Source organism: Drosophila yakuba, chromosome 3L (genome assembly GCF_016746365.2).
Source record: "Drosophila yakuba strain Tai18E2 chromosome 3L, Prin_Dyak_Tai18E2_2.1, whole genome shotgun sequence".
Classification (NCBI taxonomy): Eukaryota; Metazoa; Arthropoda; class Insecta; order Diptera; family Drosophilidae; genus Drosophila; species Drosophila yakuba.
This window is the reverse complement of record NC_052529.2, coordinates 21,229,706-21,255,362: the sequence shown is the minus strand read 5'-3', so window position 1 is coordinate 21,255,362 and position 25,657 is coordinate 21,229,706. Positions and strand designations below refer to the sequence as shown.

General features: G+C 41.9%; 7 protein-coding genes across 11 annotated transcripts in view; 2 read left to right on the top strand and 5 right to left on the bottom strand.

Moving 5' to 3' along the window:
- Positions 1 to 120: 120 nt before the first annotated feature.
- On the bottom strand, positions 121 to 11,510 carry LOC6539445 (glycogen-binding subunit 76A). 2 transcript variants are annotated; one of them, XM_015189655.3, is made up of 3 exons: positions 10,459 to 11,510; positions 4,084 to 4,273; positions 121 to 3,962 (listed from the first exon to the last, which is right to left on the bottom strand). In XM_015189655.3, the coding sequence occupies exons 2-3, from the start codon at positions 4,249 to 4,251 to the stop codon at positions 2,079 to 2,081; spliced, it is 2,052 nt and encodes a 683-aa protein (XP_015045141.2). In that variant the 5' UTR covers positions 4,252 to 4,273; positions 10,459 to 11,510; the 3' UTR covers positions 121 to 2,078. The 2 variants fall into 2 exon arrangements, with proteins under 2 accessions (XP_015045141.2, XP_002086335.2); XM_002086299.4 differs by lacking the exon at positions 10,459 to 11,510 and adding an exon at positions 7,511 to 7,680.
- A 2,310-nt stretch (positions 11,511 to 13,820) lies between these two features.
- On the top strand, positions 13,821 to 17,875 carry LOC6539440 (deoxynucleoside triphosphate triphosphohydrolase SAMHD1). Its single transcript, XM_039374771.2, has 5 exons — positions 13,821 to 14,157; positions 16,090 to 16,256; positions 16,328 to 16,499; positions 16,562 to 17,262; positions 17,319 to 17,875. The coding sequence occupies exons 1-5, from the start codon at positions 14,005 to 14,007 to the stop codon at positions 17,383 to 17,385; spliced, it is 1,260 nt and encodes a 419-aa protein (XP_039230705.1). The 5' UTR covers positions 13,821 to 14,004; the 3' UTR covers positions 17,386 to 17,875.
- LOC6534959 lies at positions 15,116 to 15,966 on the top strand. The gene is made up of 3 exons (XM_015195473.3): positions 15,116 to 15,320; positions 15,375 to 15,574; positions 15,627 to 15,966. The coding sequence occupies exons 1-3, from the start codon at positions 15,210 to 15,212 to the stop codon at positions 15,856 to 15,858; spliced, it is 543 nt and encodes a 180-aa protein (XP_015050959.1). The 5' UTR covers positions 15,116 to 15,209; the 3' UTR covers positions 15,859 to 15,966.
- Positions 17,659 to 25,657, bottom strand: part of LOC6539441 (heparan sulfate 2-O-sulfotransferase pipe) — a 41,288-nt gene continuing 33,289 nt past the window's right edge. Inside the window, exons 4-6 of one of the 4 annotated variants that reach the window (XM_039374772.2) lie at positions 18,744 to 19,303; positions 18,527 to 18,681; positions 17,659 to 18,174 (exon numbers count right to left, since the gene is read on the bottom strand). In XM_039374772.2, coding sequence (XP_039230706.1) covers positions 17,963 to 18,174; positions 18,527 to 18,681; positions 18,744 to 19,303 — 927 coding nt within the window. In that variant the 3' untranslated portion in view covers positions 17,659 to 17,962. Of the gene's footprint in view, positions 18,175 to 18,526; positions 18,682 to 18,743; positions 19,304 to 21,753; positions 22,017 to 22,072; positions 22,228 to 22,293; positions 22,854 to 23,525; positions 24,099 to 25,066; positions 25,639 to 25,657 lie in introns of those variants that run through there. The other 3 variants (XM_039374774.2, XM_039374778.2, XM_039374779.2) reach the window with 3 other exon arrangements.
- Positions 19,575 to 21,736, bottom strand: LOC6539439 (heparan sulfate 2-O-sulfotransferase pipe; the record flags this gene model as incomplete). The annotated part of the gene is made up of 3 exons (XM_002086295.3): positions 19,575 to 19,865; positions 20,909 to 21,063; positions 21,126 to 21,736. Coding segments are annotated over 3 exons (942 nt in total), but the record flags the coding sequence as incomplete, so codon positions are not given.
- On the bottom strand, positions 22,975 to 23,443 carry LOC26534783 (heparan sulfate 2-O-sulfotransferase pipe-like). Its single transcript, XM_015195470.3, has one exon. It carries the CDS (start codon positions 23,441 to 23,443, stop codon positions 23,063 to 23,065), a length of 381 nt encoding a protein of 126 aa, XP_015050956.2. The 3' UTR covers positions 22,975 to 23,062.
- Positions 24,390 to 24,983, bottom strand: LOC6534957 (heparan sulfate 2-O-sulfotransferase pipe). Its single transcript, XM_015195469.3, has 2 exons — positions 24,866 to 24,983; positions 24,390 to 24,680 (listed from the first exon to the last, which is right to left on the bottom strand). The coding sequence occupies exons 1-2, from the start codon at positions 24,981 to 24,983 to the stop codon at positions 24,454 to 24,456; spliced, it is 345 nt and encodes a 114-aa protein (XP_015050955.2). The 3' UTR covers positions 24,390 to 24,453.

Sequence of the window (25,657 nt, the reverse complement as noted above, 5' to 3'; positions counted from 1 at the left end):
ATCCAAGCACCAGAATTTTACGATAGTAAGGAAATGTTACCCATTTTGAGTAACTAATATGCAGTTTTCTTCACCGAGGGATACCACCTGTCTGTCCATTTGAAGCACAAAAGAAAACACTTTCGAGACATGCTAGAAATGTCTGTTCACAATTTCATTTTATTTTGGGTTCTTTATTATTCTTTTGTTAGTGTGAAGTGGAACTCATGCTGACAAAAGCCCCGCCCACACAAACCTCAACAAATCAACAGGTTTTGGGCAGATCTCATAACACTTTTCGCGTATCTCGCGAAATACTCACGCTTCAGTCTAAGTCATTTGGATTCGGGGGACTTTAGTAATGTTTGTGAAGTTTCTGCTGTGTTAACATACATATGTAAATAGTTGTAACTTTTAAAGTTCGTTTTATTTGTTGTTTTTGTTTTGCTTTAGTTTTACACATGTTTGCTATGCAATAAACATATTTAATAGTTTTCAATAGTTTCTTTGTTTAATCATATATGTACTTTGTTTAACTATTATTCTCTCTTTTTCGTGTTTTCGGTCGGAAAACCTTGAGGTAGTTGCGTTTGCAATTAATTGTTATAAGTAGGTATTCGCTTGTTTATCCCTGATATAGGCTATTTCAGGTTCTGGTGTGGATAAGAAGAGCTCGAATTGTATTTATTCAGAATATTATTCAGAAAAAACATAGATAATTGAAAGAATAAACAGAAAAGGAATAACTAAAGTTTATATTTATTTTATTTTGTATATATATTTATATAATATTACGATAGATGTATTACGCATCAACATATACATAGAAAATATTTAAATCGTTTAAATTAAAATTAAAGCATATCAAAAATCAAACATTACAAGAATATCAACATTCAAGAGAAATAAAAGTTAAGGTTTGTCTGTTCTGTCTGATGGTCGAAAGGGTATTGCCGATCGGGCTACAAATATCATGGGATGAGAGTATATCCTTTGGACTGTAAATAGTCAAAAGGTAGCAAAAGTAAACTCGAGTTGACTAGATATTGGATGTTGGTTAGTTGTAGTTAACTTTTGACATGGTCTCTGTGTTCTAACGGACCTAAGCAAGGCTAAAAGTGATCTGCTTTTACCGAACAAAACGTATGAAAATGGTGCAAAACTCATATTTCACAATGTGGACTGACGCCCACAGAGAAACTTTTCAAAACTGCTGCTGAACTAAGATTAAGGGGAATTAATCTTTTCACAAAACGGATTTTTTCAAATTACATTATCTGGCAGAATCACAATCTTATAAACCCGATCCAACCGGCAATCGCTTTCGCAACAAACAAACCTAGGAACAAACCAAATAAAAATTGGGAAAGTAACTAAAAACAGAAGAAGACATTGAAGAAACTGATCTGAGTTTGAGTTTGTTATCACTTGCTCTTCTTATAACATACGACTAACAACTATCTTTGGGATTCATTCGAACCTTGCTGGCTTTTGTTCTTGTTCGCACTACTCTGGTTTGATTCTCTAGGTTTTGTGGTGCTCTTTCAGCTCCTCTTCTCTCCCTTTCACTAACCCTTCAATCTTTTCCATTCTATAAAAATATAAACAATGTTTGCCTTCCTTGAAAGGGTGGGGTGGTTCGATTTATCGATGTGCGGGGACCGAAATATTCTTGCGGGGGTAATGTAATTTCTTGACATTTCGTACGATAGTTCTTGCTTAAATCAGCTGTTAAGTTGCAAAATATCCAATCTTAATCTGCCTTTGACTGAAAATGTCATTCCAACTTAGTTTCAGATCTTGATACGTAACGTAAAGAATTGCCAAAAAAATACCTGGTTCCATATGGATTTTCTAGCGAACAATCCAATCACCCCAAAGAAGAGCTAGCCCCATGAAGGTTGGTATTCTGATCTGTGATCTCTGACTGGGCGGCCATTTGGGACTGCTTGGATTTGATTTCTTACTGGGACGTAGACACCACGTCAAGGCCCGGAAACTTTCCCAGATCTTGGTGTCGTGTCGTTGGATTGGGCATGGAGGGGGGATGGATTCTAGACGGGATGCCAGTGCCTTAAGTGCGGGCCCATCGCCACCAGTTAGTAGAAGGAGCTGCACCACGCATCGCCCGCCGTGGGGCTTAGCATTCCGACCAGACTGGCACCATGGCCGGTGGATACGGCGCCAGTCGCCACAGACGGAGGCGATGCCGTGGTGCCGCCGGCGGTATGTGTCGAGCTGGGCAAACACTGGAAGCAGTAGTTGGCCCCGTAGTTGTTGTCCCAGAACTGTTGGCCCTTGCACTGGAACCTTACGGCGAACTCCAGCCTCTGGCCCACGTGCAGCGAGTTCCCGAACAGCACGAAGGTGAAGATGTCGGAGAAGCCATCGCAGGAGTTCTCCACGTAGTTGGCCTGCAGGTCGGCGTAGCTCCTCCATCCGTCCAGCGAGTACCTTATGTGCACGGACTTGTGAAAGTCCAGATTGCGCACGCGCACCGATCCGGATATCGTCTGGTTGATGTTGTCTGTCACGGCTGCGTTCTCCAGGGACACCTGCTTTTCCCGGACCGCATCGAGGAACTTGGGCAGGCCTCCTGGCTGCTGGAACAGAGGCATCAGTAGCTTGTCGGACTTGGGGCCAAGCTGAAGGGGCGGCTCCGACTCTAGGATCTCCAGGTCCTCAAACGCCGACTTCGGTATGGTGGGTATCTCGTCCAGGAAGGTCTTCACATCGGCCAGATCCAGGCCAAGGACATCGGCGAACCTTACGATCTTCTTGCGACCCGGAGTTCCGGGTGGAGTCTTTCCCGTTTTTAGGGAGGAACAACGCCGGATGCGCTGGGGTCTACAGTCGTCTTCATCATCAGTGGTATCGACTGTGGTACCCCGACTGGGGGCACAACTTTTCTCCACAGCCTCGGTGGCATCCTGTTTGGCCTGTTCAATTTGGGCCAGGTCCACGTTTACGGTGAGATTACTGGCCGATTTGTCTGTTTCATCCACACCACTGTCGGGCGAGAGTTCATCAATCCTGCTTTCCTCTGGGGATCTCTCCGGGAAGGTTTCCTCGGTGAGGATGGATTCTGTGGCTGATGTGTGGGAGGATTTCCCGTGAACTGTATCGTCGGACGTTTCCTCTTGAACCCTTTCATCGGACGCGTCCTCTTGGACTCTGTCATTTAGGGATTCATCTTGAACTCCTTCGAATGGGGTTTCTTCTAGCACCCTTTCCTGGGAGCTTTCTTTTTGAACTCTTTCATTAGGTGATTCCTCTTCGGTTCTGTCAGGGCAGATTTCCTCTTCTTCCGGAGCAGCGATCACCGGTGGAGCTCTGTTTGTAGTACCAGCTACGTCCAGGACTTCCTTCAGTTCCAGCTCCTCCACCTCCCCGAGATGCCCATTGCTGAGCTTAACCTCCTCGTTCTTTGTCTGCTCCACCTCCCTCAAACTGAAGCTGTGCTTCTGGAGCTCACTGAGGATCTGCGCCTGCAAGAAGGCCTCGTCCTCCTGCACCGCATCCTGGCCAGCTGGCTGTTCCTCCTGCACTCCATTGGTTAGTCCATGCCTTCCGTTCAGTTGCAGTGTGTTCACATACTCCTTGAGTTCCGAGGCTGGCAGCGTCTGGTCCTGGGCAGCTGCAGCTGTGGATGTGGAAGCGGATGCGGATGCGTCGAAGTACGGACCATCATTGCTGCTACTGTGGCTGCTGGCCATTGAAGCGCAGGCATAGCCCGACTCCGCCGTGGAGTTGTGCGGCGTATTCGAGGCAGTTTCGATCAGGCGCAGGTACTCGCACTCGTCCACAGGACTCCCCGGCGACTCCAGCTCGCAGTCGAAGTCGAAGAAGGAGTCGGACTCATGGCGCAGTGGCTGCAGGTCCGTCACCGTCTGCTCCGAGTCGTGGGAGTTGACCCACGTGTTCGTGCTGGTTCCATTTATGATTGGCTCGTCCTCCGCGTTGCCCTCGCCTTCCTCGGTTGTCTGCGGAGTGGAATGCTCAATTAGTTTAGAATTTATATAATGTAATAAATAATATTGCCAAGTAGCATCTCCACCCATATAATTAACGATCTACTTCCCCATTAGGATCGCACGTATTCACCTGGGATCCCAAGGTGCGCAGCTTGGAGGACAGACTCCGTGCGAATGCCTCGGCTCTTCCGCGACATGAGGACATCCCTATGGTGGGTATGATGGAGATGATGCTGCAGGGCGGCCTGCTGTCCGGAGTGCTCGTGTGTGTCAGTGGTATATCGCCGGGATCGTTCATTTACGTCCGATCTGCGGAATATCTGCAAGTATAGAACCAACGGGATGTGTGACGTGAGTGATATATTGAAACGGGATGAGCAATTTTTAAGTAAACAAATAAATTCACACGAAATGTTGTTCTCCATCACTTTCCCTTTTCGCTTTACCCATGTTCCCGGTGGCATTTTAAAACAGCTGGGAAAATATCATCATTTGCAGTATATATGCTTTTATTATCCTCAGAGCATTTTTCATTTCTCTTTCGTTGCCTGTGTCTTTCATTTGATTTAGTTGGTTGTCATTAAAATTTAAATAGACTATTGAAAGAATTCTTCGTTTTAATTTGTTCTGGCTGGCCAAAATGTGTTTAATTTCGCAAACAATATTTAATATAGAATAAGGTGGACAAAAAGCCTTTACATGGTATTTATTCCTATTACTCAGCTAAAGGATCTTCGATAAACATGGAACACTATTACTCCCGAGGTTGTTCAATACCCTTTAATACACTTTAAAGAAATATTTCATAAATATTTCAACGCTTATGTGTGCAAAATTTCAAAACAAACCTGAACAGGAGGAGTGGAGAAACTGCTTTTTTGGCCTTTACACTTTCCGAGATCTCACGTTTATACGGACGGACAGTTAAGCAGGCAGACGGACGGACACTAGATAACCTAGATCGATTCTCTTTGAGATTTTGTTCAAATATACATAAGCTATTTGTAAGTCGGAAAGCATAGTGATCCTTCCAGCTTCCAAATGCTTTTCAAGCCTACTTATATGAGACCCATTTAAGAGCGCCAAGACCCGATTATTCTTAATAGTCAGGTGAGGAAAACCCGTGATATATTGTCCGACAAATGCATCGATGAAACGCCCGATGAACCGGGTGACCATAACAAATTGTTAACACCTCTCCGCCTTGCTCTTGGCAGATGGCAATGTTATTGTTTTCATTTTGCGGTGGCTGCACGTGCATTACCTTTGATCAGGTGCAAAGCCAAGCCACGCCCACCGATGGATGTGTTTGATGAGAGCGAGAAGGCGTGTTAATTGGGAGTGGGAGAGGTGGTGCCGCCCAATAAAGACATCAGAGCTTTTATTTTGAAAATTAGATGCGCCAATCAAGAGGAGACAAAGTCAATTGGCCTTGAACTCTCGCGGCATTTCTTTTTGTCTGCTTCGATTTTCCGTCCCTTTTCGTTTTATGTATTTTACTTTTTATCTTTGGCAGCATGCATAGGAAATTTAATTAAGCAGTAAAATGATTAAAAAAAGTAAAAAACTGACATTTCTTGCCTCGCCAAATGGCGTCGACAAAGATTTTAAATAAACAAACGAGCGTCTGACAATCGATCGATTAAGGAGGTCGAGATGCCGATCTCTTTTAAAATTTCTCTAAGTTTAAAGTGAAGAATGCAGGTCCCCTTGCAGCTTAAGTAATGTAACATATGCAGATGCCACTAGAGATGAGGTGGTGCCACTTATGGCAGATATCTCATGATTCACAGGCTTCCCTTGCAACTCAGTACCTTTATTAAACATTTTTCGGCGTACAGATGGGTGGAATACTCTTTTGGCTTTGGGCCAATAGCCTAAATGCGTTTTGGGCGCTAATGACGTTGGGTCAAGAAAGGCATTACAAAACCGAATGCATACATAAAAAATCCAACTCTTTAGAATTGGTGTCGCTTACGTATTTGCAAAGCTAAGAAACAATTCTGAATATTTTCAATTTCTATAGTTAAAAGGTAGAATTATTTATATGTTCTAATTTAACACTTAGTCTCACTTTTGTTTAGAATATTCTATAGTCCCGTAAAAATTGCTGGTGCAGCGTCTCGAGCTCGCATTTTATAAATAAAATATATGCACAGCAAAAATAAATGAAAATAAATATCATGAACACAAAATCTATAAATAAAATCTAAGAAAAAATATGTCTGTGACTTTTATTTTATGGCCAAAGTAACATTTCCGTTTTTCCTCTTATACATATGTTTTATTTGCGATTCTCGCAATTTTGGTAAATTTGCTTGGTGAATTTACGCCTCGTTTTGACGGTAACTGCGTAAGTGAAAATGTTTCCTTTGCTTCAAGTAGTTGACTCAAGTGTACGCACTGACTCAAGAGAAACCCATAAAGCCGCTTAATTGAATTAAATTGGGGAAAATGTACGGAATTGATATTAAAGTGGACACCCCAACGGCTCACGCAATAAAAAAGTTATTTGAATTATGCTTGATTGGTTCACAGTGGATGTTTGGAAAACGAAGTCAAGGTGCTGTTGAGGTGCCGATATTGTACAGAAAGTCAAAGTGATCCCCTTAATAATAACTTAAATATATAATCAAAAATGACAAGAAAAGTATTGTATTCTACAACTATTTTACTAACAAATTTTATAGGGTTTTGAACACGTTTCTATAACATTTAATAGGCGTTTTAAAAAAAGATAGTAAGTGATTATGGGCAAACAGTATTTTTCAAAATAATTTTCGCACTGCCGAAATTAGGTAAAATAAAAATGTATTATCAAATAAATGTTTGCATCTATTGTCATCAACATCTATAGTGTTTTTTAAGCTATTGAATGGCTTACAAAAAACCAAAAATACAGAAAAGAACATCATTTAAAATTACATATACGAATGATGAGATCGAGAAATTGAACTAATAAGTTACATAGTTATATTTGACAAAATTTGCACATTTAAGCTGACATTTGGCAGACATAAGCAATATATTTAGTATCAATCAGAACTTTATTATTAAACTGAAAATCACTCGAAATAGAAAGATTTGCACTGTTTACAAGCCCTTCAGGTGCTACGAGTATTATTGACAGACAATCTTATCGGCCGCATCTCGCAGTTGCATTTGTCATGTCAATTAGTTAGTCACTGGTCCAGAGATAGATGCGCCATTAGCTGTTCACACCACTAAAGCAGTTCGATTAGATGTTTCCAGGCCTACCGACTGGCACTGTGGTTTCAATGCCGGTCACCGGCTTATCACCTGAACCACACATGATATTTGCCACTGGGCGATGGGTGGGTGAGTGGGTGGTTATGGTGTTTAGGGTGGTAAGGGTGGTTGGGTGGTTGGGTGGTGCGGTGTGTGGAACACTTAATCATGCTGCGGCGGCGTCCCGATTATGAGGCGTGATAACGAATTTGCAGTTTTATTTATAGCAATCAGAATTGACCCGCGAACCCCACGATCTCCGCGAACGCCGCTCTCACAAGTGAACTCCTCGTCGATTTTCCACCTACACTAGACGGCGATGATATAACCGGTCGGTTCACCCCACGAATCTCCGCTTGGAATTATGATAGCTGGGGGTATTGCAAGTCTAAAAGACCTCGAGCCAGTACGAAAAAACCACCGAAAGCCACCGAAAACCACTCGAACTGCACCACGTCTGCAGCGTCACGGTGTCGGGCGTGCACTGACTACCCACCGATCTTTTTGTTGTGTTTTTGGCATTCAGCAAATCCACCCTGATTGATAAGGCGAAATCCGAACGGATCGGATGGGATCGGATCGGATCGGATGGGATGGGATGGGATGCGATGGGATCGAATCGAATCGAAATTGAAGCGCAGTGCGGCGGAGCGGTGCGGAGCGAAATCGCATATCGCAGCCAAACACTGCCCTCAAGCAGATTGCATTCACCCCGCATCCGCATCCGCCTCCTCGGGAATGCGAATTCAAATCTGAATGGGTATCTGAATCGGTATCTGTATCTGTAAATATGCCGCTGTATCTGCAATCCTACAATCTGTCCGACTCCCGATACTGCCAGGCAGCCGCCACTAAAGACAGATGCTCGTGATCAGTGACGTCGCAGCCTCGGTTGGTCTATCTGTATCTTAGTCTTAGCTAACTGCTCTTTGAAGTGCCCTTCTCCCACAGAGAGCATTACAAAATGTGGCCAAACTAGTCATAACACACATTCTAATAATTTGGTTTTAAAGTTACTTTTGTTGTATAGGATTTATAAACAAACTCTTGAAAATCGTACATGAGTTTCGAGCTTGTCATTTTATAATACAATAAATTAGGAAACTACAAAAGCTTTAAGTAACTTAGCATTCCACTTTCCTCCAACGCTAATCGAGCAGTTCAGCCAACGGACTTCCGTTGCTGCAATAAATTGGTAAGTACTGTAACGTATTGCTTTAGCCATATCTACCGTGTTACCCGCAGATAAACTATCAGCGTTCAATATTTGCTGTCAATTAAGGCTTGTGGGCTTGTGGGCTTTGGAAAACCCTCCAGACCCACCCGCTGTGATTGAGGGACCGTATATATGAACATACATATGTGCGAATGCCAGAATTGGCCATTCTACGGGATCGTAATCAGTGGACGGGACTTTGCATTTGTTGGCCAAGCATAAGATTAGGCAACTAATTTGTTTGCATGCGGATTTGGCGGCGGTATAGTTTGTAATTCTGATTTGGCAGAACTAAGCCACTTGAGTTGGATTGATGGATGACAGGAGGAGCCGGAGGAGATAAGATTGCTAAGCGGATCATTGAACTGTTCTACAAAGTCAATATGCTCAGAGAATTAGTCTAAACTGGCAATTAATTACGAACATGAAGAGTAGTGATAACCGAATAATCTTATCGTTACCGGTAGATACTTCAAAACTGTTAATGTTATTGTTTATCGAGGTGTTTTTATTAAAGAACAATTATTAAGAATTACTTTTAAAATCATAAATTTTCGGGATCCCCAATAAGATAAAATTAGAGCTAATTTAATACTACATCAAATTTCTTTAAAAATATTTCGAATATTTTCTCCGAATATTATATACTGCCACTAGAAATGCGCAGCTCTAGGAACTAAAAAATATAATTAGAGACAATTTTCCGCTGTCATTCAGTGTCGCATATATCATTAGCATAAATTCTATTCCGGCCAATTTTTTCAGACCGGCAAGTGCCGCCCGCGCCTTTAAAAAGAACCCAAAAGATACGTGTTCTACCCATCAACAAACCACAACAGCTGACTGGCTTCTTTATTTATAAATAAACCGAAATTAATAATATATAATATTAATGGGGAATTAGCTGAAATTTGGACAGGCGCATGTGGCTCAATCCCGGGTATTCGGATTTGGAATCGTAAAAGGCAACCAAAAAAATCGATGATGTGAACTCCACCGCAATCAATATAAAATACAAGTGGATTACACGAGCCTCGTTTGAAGCGCTAATTTGCCTTCAGTAATTTTTCCTATCTATCAGATACAAGATACAAGGCGTGTGTGTCAGTGCGTGTGCTCGGATGTGGGTGGTTTCCACACTCATTTTTTGCTTTTCGGCAGCGCGTGGATTCTTTTATTTATATTTGTATGACATTGCTACCGAAAGAAATGTCAAAAGCAAACAAAGCCAAAGCCAAGCACCGTGAAAGGCAAAACGAACTGGAAAAACGCTTGCGCCGTTCTGAAAACTATGTTACCGATACAGAGATACTCTGGTAGGGACACTTGCGCTTTCCACTGGCTCTCGCTTTTCTTTTTATGGTTATTGTTGGGGACCGGGGAATTGCTTGTTTTGATTACTGTGATAACGAGATTCGAATTGTTTTCTTTTGTTTGAGGCTGACAAGAAAAACAGCTCATAGAATTTTTCTAGTCCACGATATGTATTAAGGAAAAGTAGTTATTCTAGAATTTGTTTTATAAGTGTTTTGTGTATAACAAAATCTTCAGCATAGAGTGTGTATTAAATACAGATTGTTGTGAAATTATAATATTTGATTCAGTATTATATAACTAAGACTATAACTAACTGAGTCCCAAACGCGAAAATCTAGCATGTGTATTGACCAGTATAACTGAAACCGGTTTATCATCTTAATGCTCGAGTAATTGATTGTAAATAAATTGTGTGATAAATTTCTTGAACTGCCTGAACTTGCACTTCATTGAACTTGATCTGACTTTTAAGATTAGCTAGAGTCGCTATTAAATCGAGAAAACTCCATGTCCACTTCAACATATGATGCTGTGACTTTAAGTGGCAAATCCAATGTCAATTGTATCTGATGGATAGACGAGCAAGCTAATTGCAGCATCATCAGTTGGACGTACTTAATTGTATCAGGAACACCGAACCAGCACGCAATGTTTTGTATAAAACACGCGCTTCATTATGTCACTAATGAATGGAAATCCTCCGAGTAATTATGGTTTACCCACCTGATGTTTTAATATGGTTCCAAGGCGTTCCCTTTTTGGCCTTTGCCAGCGTTCTACTCGCGCTCGTCGGCGAAGCAATAAAAAGAATTGCTTGTCAAAAGTCGTGGCATAAATATCGCCCACATACACCGATTTTGGCTATATAGGTATATTTACTATATACGCTGGTGGGCCTGTAGGTACGTATTCGCGTGCCCTGCCGTCGTTTAGGCTGCGATGCCGGAGGAGGTGACCCAATGATGGTGAAAGGTTACCGAAGGATATTCGCTGCCGAGAACTTTCACTTTCACTCGCCGCACACACACACGCACAGGCCGCCAGGGGCGCAGTTAGATAACACTTATTTCAGATTATTTCAGATTTCGGATCGCGGATATGTTTGCTTTAATTTGATAGAATTTCCTTATTTGGGCGGGAATACTTTTAATGGTCAATTATTTCGAATTATTTTAGCACATCTTGTGGTTTGGGTTAAAGCTTTGATGTCAAATCCGTCGGGGCTTTCCGTTTTCGGCTTTCACGAAGGCACGCGAAAGTTCTTCGACTTCAATAAAATTTTCACTTTTATTCGGCGCAGCGTTCTGTTATGTTTTTCTGTGATAAAGCTACTATTATTGTGTTATTATTAATAATTATGTGTATTTTTGCCAGCGCTGAGTGGCAGCCGTGGCAGCAGCGCCCGTTGGAGTGGCAACGTTGGCGACTTGGTCGCAATAAGAGTGTCATTCAAGGGCATTGCAAGGTCGCAGCAGTTGCGTCTTTCGCCCACTGGCAGCTGAGATGCGAGAGCGCCAAACGACGGCCTCTTTTCGGTTCTCCGATACACAGATACAACGATTTTCGAGAATAATTCGTGCTTATTATTTATTTTTTGCAAAATCAGAGAGGAGGTGCTTTCGGGTGCGGGTGAATGGTGAATGGTGAATGGGGGGCTATTTCACGCAGCGGTTTGATTATTACTATTAATTTTGGCTATCCGCGTATCTGACGGATACGAGTTTAGACGGTGCCCGCGTCTTGTGCCTCCCAAGTCGCCCGTTTGGCCCTCCTGTCGTGTGGCAACTGAGGCAAGTCTCGCCGAAAGTTGCAACCTTTCGGGCCCCACTTTCGCTCTCGTTCTCACCATCTCACCACTCTCGGTGGGTGGCGTCTGGGTGGTTAGATAGCACGGCGCTGAAGCCAACGATTAGAGAGAGGCAAACGCTGGAGAGAGCACTTTTCAAGTACTGGACGGTGGTCGTCGACTTGAAAACTTGTCACTTGAAACATGTCGTATTTATAAATTAAGAGAATATAGAGCCAAGAAGAAGGTTTATTTTTAAAAAAATAAAGTTAATTTAAACAAAGAAATTATGTTTAAATAGTTCCCTAACCCGAAGATAATCAAAATATATTTATTGGCTTCTAAATTGGCTTTAAATTTAAACTGATAAGAATTTCTGTTTTTGGTGCATACAATAAATTTATTTATTAGTAAGATATGGCCTTTGAAATATATATCTAACAAATTGTAAAACATTTGAATTAGAAAGAAGGATGGATTTTCACAAAAACTATTTCATATCGAGCAAGTTACCACTGTGCAGCATTTGTTTGCGTTTGGACTACGCTCTTTATTTCTCCCAGTGATATCTCTCAATATAGGTTCTCTTTATCGCTTTACTCGGTCAAGTGCGGAGCCGGCTTTTTTTGAAATTTCCTCTTTTTTGTTTATATTTGCATATCAAAATTGTATGTCGAATGTTTGCTTTCGTTTCATTGTTTTATTAATTGCTTTCGTTCCTGTCAATTTTTCGTTTACCTATGTGGGGTTGTCTACTTCACTTACGCACTCTCGATAAACTGAGGCACTGATACAAATGTATCTTAGTGCAAATCGGATATGCTCTCTGTTATTTTTTAAGTGCGTTGACTGCCGGGAGAATGCAACGAGAGGATGCAGAAAGAGCAATGCAACTTAATTGAACTTATATATGTGGGCTGCAGATACAGATACGGGTACAGATACAGATACAAAGAAGCATTGTCTTTTTCTCGAATATGCTACCCTCTCCTTTCCTGAACATTTCTCTTCGATGTGCTACTTTCATCTGTAGGTCAGCGGCAACTTTCGCTTTCATTTCAGTGCGACGGCGCTCTCAGCAAAAGCAATTTCCACGCTAAGTGAGCCACGTGCCAGCCCTCCCACCTCCCCCTAGAAAATATCCCCGCAGATTCTGATGTGGAAAGAATGGGAGCCACCTTTCATTCGGTTTAAATCGGCTTTGATTATCACATGACATTTAATTAGCTGCAATTTAATTTTGAAATTCGGGTGTGTAATTAGTCAGCTTTAAAAAAGTATGAAGTCATTTTATTTTTCCAAGGCTTTTTAGTGCACCTATGTAGGTGCAGATGTTTTCTAAAGTTCGTATTTTCAAAATTAAATCATTTATTTTCATATTACCTATAAATAACTTGTAAATTAAAGAATTGAACCAATATGGTTAGAATCCCTAAAAAATGTATTTGTTTTGCATTATTTTCATTATGTATATTTTAAAAAGTATTATCTATTTGGTATTGTATTCCAAATAACATTTCTCTTAAGCGGAAGATATAAAAGTAAATGTTAAATTTAAAAAAATTAAATAAGCTTTACGAACTTTAAAAGAATAACAGAAAACCTAAATCATGAGAAACAAATCTTTAGCTAAAACTGATAAAAATAATGCCTTTCTTACATAAAAACTTTTTTTGGTAGTTCAACTGAATTTTCAGGAGAGGTGAAGTTGCCATATTAATTTCTAAGAATATAGCATATTTCAATTCTACTTCCTGGGAATTTAGGGCGCTGCCGTATCCATTTCTAATTATGCAGGGCGCTGCCATACTGAATTTTAGGGACTGTACTCTATTCGTATCGATATATGAGCTTTGTCAGAGATCTAAAAAGCGGGGTCACAAACCATTGAGCTTGGTTTCGCCGCCCTCCACATAGGTGGCGCTGTTTGGACTTGTTTCTTGCACAAACTAATTATTTTATTTTCATATGTGGCACGTACAGATTTAATTTCATAAATATTGTTAAATCTATATTATTGACATCTCTTGATTTCAACTCAGCAATATAAAAAATGCATAAAAAGCAAAGAGTTTTGTTTGTTGGTTTTGTTCTCTGTATGGATTTTGCTTTACAGATAATTTTACTATGGCATTGGGCAATAAAATTCGTATAGAAGGGCACAAGCACTTATTTTTATTACTTTAGGCATTAACAAGAACACAAATTGATTAGCTTTGCCGTTTGAAATCGGCGCCATTACTGCACAGCTTTCCCCGCATCCCTGGTCGATAACTGCAATCAGCTGTGCCCACCCATCTCCAAATTAACAGTTGCGTGCGTTTTGCTTGACGAATCGGAGTTCCCTATAAAATGTGAAACAAATCCCCGGAAGTAAGATATTCGCACAAGTCGGCGGGAAGACAGCTTTCAAGACGTCGTGCTGCTCGCATTTTCGGTTTTGCTTCGGACGTGGATTGTCGATTAACAGGAATCCAATTAGCATGTCAGCCAGCGCTGTAATTCACTCCCCCGCGCAGCGACGGCGCTGCCCTCCCCTTCCCCTTTCTCTTGAACCAAATAACTCAAAGCTCCAGCTTGCCCAGCAACAACAACAGCAGCATGGACACCACGCACAACAACAACCACGCCAATCGGTGAGTTGACCGTTATGTTATTGGTTGCCAGGTAACGCTGACAGCTGATCGTAGACAGCTGTTTGCACTGGCAGAAAAAGCGCACTGATTTCACTTGACCTACTAAACTTTGCACATTGCGTGAGATCAATTGAAGAGTCGTTAGTTAGTAATAGCGTAATGCCTCGATCTCGCACATTTTGTAAAATAAATAGTTATATACGCTTGAATTAACAAGCCATGGCATTTGTGTTGTCGTGTTTATTATCTGAGCGCTGTTATGTTCCTTCTTCTAAACAAAAGCATACGATAACCAATTTATTTGGAAATTTAATGACTACATAGGCTGAAAAAGGGGCGCGAACAATATGGGTTTGGAAAAATAGATTGCTTGCAATCCGGAATCGTTTAAACTTATCCAAAATATAAAAGTTTGTATTATTTAATTTGTTTTTTAAATCGAATTAATACTGTTTGCCCTTGTCTTAGAATAACATAAAATTATTTTAACTATATGCGACGCAGTTTTAGCAGAGAAACAAGTGTTGGAAAAACTTGATTTCGTTCGAGTTCTAGAAAATTTGTCATATTTGTGGGATATGGCGAAGACAGAGCTTATATGTACCAAACTATAGAGATCCAGTTCTAGTTTGATCGTTGATAAAGGTGCAGTTACCAAGAACGTCGTGGTTTGTGGTTGAAACAGGTTTTCTGCAAAAGAACTTGCGTTTCTCTCATAATAATTATTAAACAAGAAAATGTACGACCTAAAAACTATTACTAACACTGTTTAAACGAATAAATATTTGCAGTTCCTGATATATTCCGTGCGAATAGTTGGATTAATTTTGACTGCAAATTTAAAAGTGGACGTACAAGTACTTGTAATTGTTTGTGCTTTGGTTGCTGAAATTGTTGACAAAGATTAGGAATATGATCGTAACCAATCCCTAGATTTTTTTTTCAAATTTTATAAATTAAAGTAGCCCATCTTTTTAAGTCTTACCCTGATTTAAAACAAAGTCCACAAAACACACAGCACATACTCGTACATTGTCGACAGGCTGATAAAAATGAGAATTTCTGCTAACTTTATTTTGCCACCTCCTCTGGGAAGCGATGTTCCGCGTCAAGATCCATTGAAGAGGTCAAATAACCATCGTTTGGAACTCCGCCCGGTGACCGTGAGAAATAAGTATTTGTAACAATGTGGATGGATTTAAGATTTAATATTGCAGATCGTAACGGTTGTAGCATTGATAACAGCAGCTTTAGTTGTCTTATTAAACAATAATGCCGCTTATTTGTTGACGCAAGATGGGAAGCTAGCTATTGCAGCCTTGATTTACGTTAACTTACTGATTTTTAGGAAGGCTGCAAGCAATATTGTTTTAATAACTTTATATGCAGCAGCCCAAATGCTAACGCTTCCATATTGGTAAGACCGATCTATTTTGTATAAATCATTTTCAAATCATCATCTTCCGTAGTGTTTCGCTCATCCGAAACATCCGCCCGATGATTGATAGTCAGTTCGAGAGACAGGAATGTATTATGGCCGCCATGGGGCTAGTTCCGGACATTATAGGCCTAAGTCTCTTTATAGTCTCCATGTGCCTGAATTGGAACTCCAACGACGGTGGAAGCACCAGTGGAGGAAGCAGTGGTGGCAGCAGTGGTGGCAGCAGTGGTGGTAGCAGTGGCGGTGGTAGTGGCAGCTAACTTTACTTCTTTGATGTTCCTAAATGAAATGCTTATCTCAGCCTCGGCCCACATATAATGTACTCAATTGTTATAGCTTACAGTAAAAAGCAAAGGGTTAAACGAGTACTGAATGCTTTTAAATATTTGGCTCTCTTTGGGCAGGAAGAGAAATCATAGGATATGGCTCTTTCAACAAGTTTCTTTTAATTTGAATAGTATTTCACCTTTTTAAATGTTTATTTCTTTCAGATGCTTATTGAGGATGAGGTTCACGGTGTAATCGAACTGCCGAGCCATATCCAAGAGATTGTTAAGCACCCACTCTTCCAGCGCCTTAAACATGTTAAGCAATTGGGTCTCATTCCGTGGGCCATCGATAAGAAGGCCGATCACACGCGATACGATCATTGCCTTGGGTAACCTATAACAGAAGTACTATTGTACTATTGTATCTTAATTTTAATTTTATTTTAATTTTATGTCGCAGAGCCTACAAAAGCTCGCAGGATCACCTAAGGGCCATCGAACGCAATTCGCATTACGAGCCTAAGCTTCCGGACTGGTGTCGTCAGGCGGTGGAGATAGCCGCCCTCCTTCACGACATTGGACACGGGCCAATGTCACATGCTTGGGAGTTGGCAACGCATCATGAATTTGATGTAAGTAGTAACGTCTACCAATTCCTGAGGTGGTCAACTGTTATTCCCCGTTTCTTTTGTAGCACGAGGAAAACGCAATGGCCTGTGTGGATACAATTTTCCAGGATGCCCTTAATCCGGAGCTGGTCTTCTTAAGAGACGATGGTGGTGGGCGGGGTGTTCAATTGATAAAGGCTTTGATATTGGGATGCAGTGAGACGCTGCCGTTTCCCATGCTGGGACATACCTACATCTTTGATATTGTGCATAATCGTCGCTGCGGGTTGGACGTGGATAAATGGGATTATCTACGGCGTGATAACAATCGCCTGCAAATTCTCAACTCTGCGGAGATGGATTTTGATGATGTATTTCTTCAGGCTCGCATATCACCTGATGGACAACGCATCGAGTATCGTTACGCAGACTATCATCGCGTATATCGCTTGTTCGAGGCGCGATCGCTCCTCCACATAAAGGCTTATCAATATCCGCTAACTTGCGCCGTGGACGTTATTTTTGCCAATGCAGTACAACGTATGGCTCCGGAACTATTAAACATTCGCTCAAAGGATAAAAAGTGGCTGGAATTGAGCGACGATTATGTTTGGAATGTAATTCAAAGGGATCCCAAATCGAGATATGTAAAGGAACTTCAACGAATTGTAGAAGTCCCAAGCAACGATTGTTCCGGATCGGACATCATACGGGTGCACAGGATTATACCTGGACCTTGGGAGCTTATGAAGTGCGCAGAGGCTTTCGCTTTCTTTGGCAATAAGCGGTATACATATCTCACTTTGATAAATAAAGATCATGAGTTAATTCTTTTTATTTCAGCAAGAAGCGTCCAATTACTCCATGTGTAAGCCCGACGATAGTCAACAAGTGCTTTAAGTTAGAGTAGAAACATCCACAAGAGAATAGTTCATGTTAAAGTCGTCAACCAAACGTATGTTATTGTTTTTTTTCCCTCGTATTCATATATTTAATAAACTGTATTTCATGAAATGATGTAAAAGTACTCAACGGTTGCGTTTGTAGTGCGACCACTCTTAATGCCATTCACATTTTGTTATCCAGAATAGCCTGATACAGGTCGTTGATTTTTTTAGTTATTAAATGTATTATATTTTTATTTCTTGTGTTCACTAACAGTTAAAATCAGTGGAAAGACATGTGTTCTTAAAATATTCATTTATTAGTTTATACATTGTTTATCATAATCGACTTAAAGTTAAAATACTAAAACAAAAATTTCAACAGTTCACTTGAAGACATCACAATTCAAACTCAGGTCTTTATAAAATAAGGTACTTACTAATCTATATAAATATAAGATGGATTTGTCATATTTTTGATAACCGCTTTGAAATATACACAAGAGAAAACAATAATGGGAACTTAGCTGACTACAGGTCCGAGTACGATTTTGTTTATCATATTTGTTGCTACATTTGTTCGTGATTTGTAAAGATCACCCTTTAATTGCCAATCAGGCCTGGCAAATGTGCTGAGTCTGTGATAATCCGCTGTGGTAAGTGAGCAGCCAGATATTGTTTGTGGAGTCTCTGGCGGCAGAATTGATAGAACTCTATCTCGTTCGTGAAGTTCCGACGCACTATATCCTTTACATGCTCGCTGACCGGCGGCTTGAAGTTGTTCTTGTTTATCTTCGTCAAGTACTCTGCGCTGGCTAAAAGGGGAATGGGAACATGAGTTAGGAATGTGTCTCATAAAGATTTTTGTAGTTCAATTTTGTCAAGTTCACAGAAAGCCATGGGAAGTGTTACAAATTGTATAATTCACAAGTGGCTTTATAGCTTTGAGTACTTAAGTCTTTGGGCGTACAGTCTGTTTTTTATTTCAGCATTGTACTACATTGTACTATGAAAAGAAAACAAATGCATTGAACAAGGCCGAAAATATAGAATTTATTGTTTTTTGAAGTCTTAAAACTCTGTTTTATTTTTATTTATTTTTTCTAATTTCATTCGATTCTAGTTTCAATGTTGTTAATTTTTCCTTGACAAGCTCTATCAACTTACTTGCATAAATATCTCGGACGCCCTCAAAGAACCGTGGTACATATTTTTCAAGTACAGACAACGTGGTGTTCAGGTCCTCCAGCACTCCAACAACCGCGTACTGCTGTTCTACGGCAAATTTGGCTCGTTCCAGGGCTCCCACAGTGTTGAAGGGTCTAGAAGTTGTATAGAAACCTCTTCTTAATTAAAATATTAGGAAGGAAGTTGAAAAACTTACGTGCATTCGTAGTCGTGTCCGCAGAAGAATAGGCTCTGCCTGCGATGATCGCCGATTCCCTCCACGGTAACTCCTTGAGTATAGGTGCACTCCTGGTCGCCATTGAGGACACATGTTTCGAAATCCTTTTTAAGCCAAGCGGGATGGGGCAACGGTAGGTCCGGGAAAGCAGCTTTGCGCTCCACGAAGTACCACGGAGCCCTCACGTAGTAGAACCAACTGATCACCCGCTCCACGGGATCCCGGACCACATTTAGGTAAATTGGCCTTGGGAGGTTGAATTTGGTAAAGTTGGTGAAGCACACATGCTTGATGAAGACCGAGGGTTCCGGAAGCTCACTGATAACCTCGGCCATTTCCTGCTGCTGATCCTCGGCCAAGCGGATTGTCTCCACCTTCTGGACTGCATCGCGGTGGAACTGAAAATTGTTGCGCTCGGAAAGTCGACGGAGGAGCTCCATGAACGTCTGACTTCCCACTTTGGGAACCCGATTGAAAAATACCAGCTCCATTTGTGCCTTGCGGGTATTATTAAGATCCCGCACGTTTAGGGAGGACATCTGGTTAGAGTTTAAAGTAGTTATAAGAAATGGATTCTAGATAAATAATTAGTAATCTATATGGATTCATCCAATTTACCTTCAGGTCCTTGGTGTTTGATATGCATTTGGTACTATGTAAATGTACTCGGTCTAAATAAGAATTACAGAAGAGAACTTGATTTTGCGACCCTGTACGAAAAATAAACCTCAATTCGAAAGAAACAGTTTTTGAGGAGAGTCCCCCAAAAGATTTTATATTCCTGTTCATATGGAGAACTAATAATAAACCTCAATTAGAAGATTTTTTATTCCTGTTCATATGGAGTCACTTCTTACTTAGCTAATGCAATTTAAATAATATAGCGGTTTAAATTTTTTATTTGGTGATTTGTGATCAAGAATTTTTAGTGAAGATTATTCTCTAGTTGAAGGGCCAAATATTGCTTATACAAACGCTGCTTGCAGAAGTAGTAGAACTCATATTCGTTGGTAAAGTTCCGTCTTACCATCTCCCTGACATCTGCATCTATGTGGGGCTTGCGATTATTGCGATTCCGATTTCGAATGCTTTTGCTGTGCACTGAAAGAGATAATTGCATGACTCGTGATGCTTTCTCGATTCCTGATACCTGAACACTTTGAGTCAAGCCCCTGGGAATACCTACACTTATATAGAAATCGGGCGTGATTGAAGAATCGGGGAACGTATTTTTCCAGCACAGTAAGGGTTATATTCCTCTCTTCCCAAGTGCCCACCACGGAATATTCTTTCTCCACTCTTCGCTTCGCTATTTGCGTAGCATGGTGGGAATTAAAGGGTCTATGGAGGGGTGTACTTTAAGGATATGTCAACAAAGTCTCAGATTACTCACAGGCAATCGGCTTCATTGCCGCAAAAGTAAAGCGACTGCCTTTTAAAGTCCTGAATAGGATCTGCAACGGCATGCTGGACAAAGAGACACTCAGGACTTCTACTTCTCACACACTCATTGAAACTCTGTTGGTACCACTCGTCTGGTCGCTCCCGACGACCAGGATACATACGCCTATATATAGCTCTCTTCACCCAAGACCTTCGTTTATAGAAATCTGTGATCATCCGGTCTATCGGATCCTTGACGAGCGAAATATAGATGGGTTTCTTGAATCCGAAGCTTTCGAAGTCCAACCAATTGGAGTGTGCCATATAGATCGATCCGCGCTCCAGTTCATTGGCCCACTCCGATTCGATTAGTTGCTCCTTTTCAGTTCGAGTTCTATTCATCGTTCTTACAGGTCCGTTAAGAACCACATTTATGTCATTCATGGCGGCCAGTTGCCTGAAAAGTGGAACCATTTGCTCGCTGTCTACTCGGGTTGGTCGATTGAAGATCACAATTTCAGAACCGGCGTATCGAGTGTTGTTCAAATTCATGAGGGTCACCCGTCCGAGCTGGGAAGTTCAGGGCTTTTGTGGGCTTTAAATGCATTAAACGGCCGAGACAAAACACAGATGAGTGAGGTGAGGATCGGAGTGTAAATGGTGTAACTAACTAAGACGGATGATTTTCCCAGGAGCAGGCAAACCCAAAAGTGTTCAAGTAGTCCTTAAAACAATTTCAAACAGCTCGACTTGCAACCTACACTCAAAGATATTCCTGACTCCCTTGAAGAATCGTGGTATGTACGCTTCGAGCACCGTCAGAGTTATGTTTGTCTCCTCCCAAGTTCCTACAACTGCATAATCGCGCTCCACGTGCAATTTGGCCAGCTGAATGGCGCGTTGGGAGTCGAAGGGTCTGAAAAGTATTCTCTACATCACCTTTCTTTAACAAAAACTACTTTTTCGAACCCAACTTACAAACACTCTCTGTTGTGACCGCAGAAGAACAGGGTTTGTCTTTTATAATTACCCACCGACTCTTTAATACTTCCAGGCACGTACTGACACTCGGGGTCACCACTGCGAACACAATCGTTGTAACTCTTTTTGAACCACTTCTCCGACTTAATTGTTGCGTTGGGAAATCGTCGATGGTGGATGGCATTGCGATATCCACTTCGCACGTAGTAATACCAACTGATCATTCGCTCCACGGGATCGCGAACCAAGTTGATGTAGATGGGTCTTGGTAGCTGATATCTTTGGAAATCCAACCAATTGCAATGTTCTATGTATATGGTCCCTGGCTCCAATTCGGTCACCCAAAGTGCCTGTATCATTTGCTCTTTAGGGGATCGGGTGCGGGAAATAATAGCCAATGGACCTTGGGTAACCACTGTCAAGTTATTAAAGGGAGCCATGGTTTGAGTGAGTTCCATCAGAGCTTCACTTCCGACTTTGGCTCCGCGATTGAAGAAGATCACCTCCAGCTTAGAGTGCCGAGTATTGTTCAGCTTTTCACTGCTCAGCGAAGCAAGCTGCGATTTATATAGATGGGATGGTCTTAGGTTTGCGCACAAAATGCCTAATGATTTCTACATGTTAGTAACATTTCTATTGAGTACTTTATTAACGAGCTACAGAAAAACTATGTCAAAAACTAAAAGTTCATGCTACGAATTTAGGGGAAATTCATCCGTTCCAATTCCGTTCGTTTAAGGGCTATGTACTGCATATAAAGACGCTGTTTGCAGAAGTAATAAAAGTCGTATTCATGGGTGAAATTCCGCCTGACCATGGCCCTGACATCTGCATCCACGTGCGGCTTTCTGTTGTTGCGATTGCGATTCTGTAGGGACTTTTGATACACTGGAAAGGAATTTCTTAAAATAGCAGCTCTGGGATAACCTTGATTGGGGTCTTACTGTGAAAGATCATTTTAGCTCTAGCGAAATAACGTGGTATATAGTGCTCCAAAACAGTTAGAGTTATGTTGGTCTCCTCCCAAGTTCCCACCACTGCGTATTCCGTTTCGACCCTACGTTTAGCTATCTGAACAGCCAGGGGAGAATTGAAGGGTCTGGAAAGGGTTACGATTAGGAGAGCTACTCTTGACAACGCAATGGATTGCTTCTACAGCACTCACAAACAGTCCTGATCGTGACCGCAGAAGAATATTGACTGTCTCTTGAAGTTTCCCTCCACATCGCGAACAGCCAGAGGAACATACTGGCATTCGGGGTCACCAGTCCTCACGCAGTCGTTATAACTCTTCTTGAACCAGGCCGTGGGCTTAAGAGGAGCCAGGGGATTGTTGCGGTAGAAAATGGCATTCCTGTAGGAGTTCCTGACGTAGTAATACCAGCTTATCATGCGCTCCACTGGGTCTCGAACCAGGTTTATAAAGATGGGCTTGGGTAGATTGTAGTCGTTGAAATCGATCCAAGGGATGTGCTCTATGTAGACGGATCCCTCGTCCAAGTTATAGATATAACCAGCAGTCGCAGCCTGAGCCAGTGGTTTCAGTTGCCTTTTCGATTTCTTGTTCATTCCGTACTTATCCACTTGGAAGTTGTTAATATCCTGCAGATGCTCCATAAACTCCACAAGCGACTCGCTGCCCACTTTCGCACATCTCGTGAAAAACAGGCGATCCATTTCGGCCTTGGCTGTATTGTTCAGTTGGCTAGGTGTTAGGCTACCTAACTGTTTGGGGAGGGGGTATGGGATAAGGGTTTTAGAAGCTTCATGGGTGGGGTTTATGTCACACAACAAACGATAAGACACAGATATGGGCTCAGGGTGTAAATAATGTGTGGGTCTAGTCTACGGGTTTACTGACTACTGTTTATTGAATGTGAAGATTTGTTCGCAATATATCACCTACTATAATCTAATGTCGGACTGCAACTCAACTAGTTCAAAAGACCATGCACCTCCAACTCCTTCAGATTAAGTGCCAAATACTGTTTGTACAAACGCTGCTTGCAGAAGTAGTAAAACTCGTACTCGCTAGTAAAGTTCTTGCGAATCATCTCCTTGACCTCGGGTTCTATGAACGGCTTGCGTTTATTCTTGTTGCGATTGGTGATCTTGTTATTATGCACTGTTTTGGGAATTGAGAATACAATATAAATTCGCAGGCTTGGAAATTGGATAAGGGACCTACTTTCATACATGAGCTTCGCACCGCGAAAGAAGCGAGGAATATAGTTCTCGAGAACGGTCAGGGTTATATTCGTGTCCTCCCAGCTGCCCACGACAGCATAATCTCTTTCCACGTGCTCCTTGGCCATTTGCACGGCAGTTGGTGAGTTAAAGGGTCTAAAAGATCACTATTAGCTTAGCCCTCGGTGTTGGGGAAACCTTATAAACCCTATCTACTTACAGGCAATCATCGTGATGACCGCAGTAAAATAAGGATTGCCTCTTAAAATTGGCAATCGTGTCCTTGACCGTGTGGGGCACATACTGGCACTCGGGGTCTCCACTCCTTACACACTCATTGAAGTTCTTCTTATACCAGGACTCGGGCTTTATTTTTTGATTGGGCCTCTTTCGGTACTCGATGGCATTCTTGTAGGAACTCCGAGCGTAAAAGAACCAACTTATGACCCTCTCCACCGGGTCGCGCACCAAATTCATGTAAATGGGTTTGGGCAGGTCGAATTCATCGAAGTCAAGCCAATTGATGTGCTCAATGTACATGGTGCCCTCCTCCAGATCGGCAACGAATTCGGCGGACTCACGTCTTTGCTTTTTGTCCATTTGTCGAACGGATTTGGTGTGGAGACCACGTCTTTCCAGTACTAGCTCGTCGTTATACTTTTCCAGCGCCATAAAGAGCTCCAGCATGGATTCACTTCCGACTTTGGCGGCACGATTAAAAAACAGCACATCGATCTCCGCGTTTTTTGTGTTGTTGAGGCGATTTGCGCTCAGGTGTTGAAGCTAAAGATGATAGGTATTCTATAACATGGGGAGCTTCTAGTCCTGGTTAGTAAGCAGCGACCTATTCCATTCTGCCCGAATTTCAAGCGATTAAAAGGATGTTCCGTAGTGTGCGAAGGATCGAAGAGAAAGGACTTACATCTAAGGTTTTTTGGTTTGGTTATAAAGCGATAGTTTAGATGAAGAGAAGACCTTTAGATGATTTTAATCTGTTTGCAATGGAACAATTTTTTCCGGAGTTTCTGAATAATAAAGAAATAAACGATGAAGACCCAAGAAAATAAAGGGAGATAGGATTCTGAGATTGTTTATCCTCTCATCTTTATTGATTTATTTTGTAATATATCTAAGTAGTCTAGTTGCTGATGGCCATTTCCTTGGCCTCACTTAACCTGGCCAACGACTTGTCCACTCGCTTGAGATCGTTCAGCTTGAGGGCCAAGTACTGTTTGTGCAACCGCTGGCGACAAAACTGATAAAATTCAATTTCCCGAGTGAAATTCCGACGAACCATGTCTAAAATGTTCTGCGGAATATGTGGCTTCATTGGGTTAACATTTTGCTTATCTGAATGTAAGCCGGCTGTAATATAAATAGTTTTCACAAATCTGTTCCCTTCTAAAGGAAGTTGAGAAGAGAAAATGTCCAACATTAAGAATCTACTGGTTTTTCAATGTATTCGACGCCTTTCGTATATACGCTGATTACCAAGTATTTCTTTATCTTGAAGATATTCCTCTCGCAATATAATTCCCTCCGAGACTTACAGTAATACATTTTGGAGGCATCTGCGAAATAGCGCGGCACGTAAGCCTCTAAGACTGCAAGGGTTTCATTCGTGTGCTCCCATGTGCCCACCACTGAGTACTCCCGTTCCACATTCATTTTGGCCAATTGCAGGGGCAGACGGGCATTGAAAGGTCTACAGAGGGGTTCGAGGGATCACTGAGAGAAAATGCGGCTATGCAACCCTAACTCACGTGCACTGGAACTCATTGTGACCGCAGAAGAACAAGGTTTGTCGCCGATGATCGCCCACATGTTCCAGTAGAGAATTCTCGATGTAGGTGCACACCTTTTCGCCACTCGTGACACACTGTTCGAATTCGGTGTTAACCCATTTGGGGTTGGGCATTTCGCGATTGTTGCGCCTTCTCCCGGGAACAAAGACCCACGGAGCTCGGATGTAGTAGTACCAGCTGATAACCCTCTCCACGGGATCCCGGACCATGTTGACGTAAATGGGTCTGGGCTGCTCGTGCTTGGTAAAGTTTAGGAAGTTCACGTGGCTGGCGAACACGGTCCCGTCCTCGAGGTTAACTATATTATCGATCAAGTCACTCTGCTCGGCGGTCTCGAGGAGGGGAATGACTCCTCCGTTTTGGGGATCCTTTTCCACCTCGTAATCATGGACCTTCCCCAGCTGCCTCATAAGCTCGATCAGCTGCATACTTCCGGTCTTTGGCACCCGATTGAAAAACAACACGTCAATCTCGGCCTTGGGGGTATTGTTCAGCTTATCAGGACTAAGCTCAAGGATCTGCAAAGGTCGTTGGTCA